This window comes from Fukomys damarensis, unplaced genomic scaffold (assembly GCF_012274545.1).
Source record: "Fukomys damarensis isolate Sample0158 unplaced genomic scaffold, DMR_v1.0_HiC HiC_scaffold_32, whole genome shotgun sequence".
NCBI lineage: Eukaryota > Metazoa > Chordata > Mammalia > Rodentia > Bathyergidae > Fukomys > Fukomys damarensis.
In genome coordinates this window covers 18648232-18649584 of record NW_022900944.1, presented here as the reverse complement: position 1 = coordinate 18649584, position 1353 = coordinate 18648232, and the positions used below count along the sequence as shown (strand labels likewise).

General features: G+C 40.1%; 1 protein-coding gene across 3 annotated transcripts in view; it reads right to left on the bottom strand.

Annotated features, from left to right (window-relative positions):
- The window catches only part of Prkg2 (protein kinase cGMP-dependent 2), a 102071-nt gene that overhangs the window by 20232 nt on the left and 80486 nt on the right, over positions 1-1353 (bottom strand). For all 3 annotated transcript variants that reach the window (XM_010628616.2, XM_033757938.1, XM_033757939.1), the window contains one exon: positions 305-468. In XM_010628616.2, coding sequence (XP_010626918.1) covers positions 305-468 — 164 coding nt within the window. The remainder of the gene's footprint in view (positions 1-304; positions 469-1353) is intronic.

Genomic DNA, 1353 nt, shown 5'->3' with positions numbered 1-1353 from the left:
AGAGAGAGAGAGAGAGAGAGAGAGAGAGAGAGAGAGAATAATATCCCAAACATTCATTTGATAATAATGGATCTTGCCATTTTAGATAAAATAGTAATCCTATAATCCTTTCTAATTCTTGAATCTTTTCTCCATGTGATAAACTTGCAAGGCCACTTGATTTGAAAATGTAAAGTAGAAAAGCCAACCAACTTAATAAAAAATAATTCTAAAATGTTAAACTCCTGAATATTTTTATCATTAGTGAGTTACTTTTGCATTTCTCTACAGAGGAAGCTGAACCGAAGTGGAGGTGCACACTTACTTGCCCGTTAGGAGCTCATACACCAGAATTCCCAGTGACCAGAAGTCCACACTGAAGTCGTGTCCTTTGTTGAGAATGACCTCAGGAGCGACATACTCTGGAGTCCCACAAAATGTCCATGTTTTCTGTCCAGAACCTATTTTCTTAGCAAACCCAAAGTCAACCTGGAAAAGAACGTCAAAGAAAATTTCAGAGATAATAAAATGTATGCTCCTTTTTACTCATTTTCTACTTACTTCTGAAATCTTTCTACACTCCCACACATTCCTTCATGTGGGGGGAGAGACAGAAAGAGGGAGAGAGAGAGTTCCTGCCATATATCCTTTTGCAAGATAAAGTGTAAATCTATTTGCTTTGGAGAAAGTTGCACACACCCACACACACGCACACATGCACACACAGGCACACACATGTACCTCTATGCTCATCTCCCAGAAGACAATTCAAGTTTGTTTTTAAGCTCCCAGCAAACAGGACCACAAAAATTCCCAATTCAGTAGAGTATTCAATGGGAAATAGAAGAGGGGAAGTGTCAGAACCTTGTGCACATAAAGTTATAAGATATAAGAGCAACAGCAAAATTGAGCTCTGGAAAGGAACAGAAAGGAGCTATACTGAGAAGAAGAGAGGCTTAGGACTCTGGACAGTTTTTAAACCCAACGTACGTGTCTGCCTCCCGTCCATTTTGGCAATCCAGAACAAAGCCAGCAGCACAGTGTTCCCATCTTGGCTGGGCTTCATATGTGCCCAGTCTCCCTCAGTGAGGTAGGGTGGAGTGGGCAGTGCCTGCGCTGACTTATTTACTCTGGAAACATGCATTCAGCATCCACTCAAGGCCAGGCTTTGTGACAGGTTTATACATACAGAGTTGACTCTGAGCGGCTCAGAGAGCTGGGAAAATGTTCCCACATATGTTAACATGATATAATACGATAAAGAACAAAGTACAAATTCACAAGGACAAAGTACACATGAATATATATATATATATATATATATATGCACACACACACACACACACACACACACACACACACACATATATATAT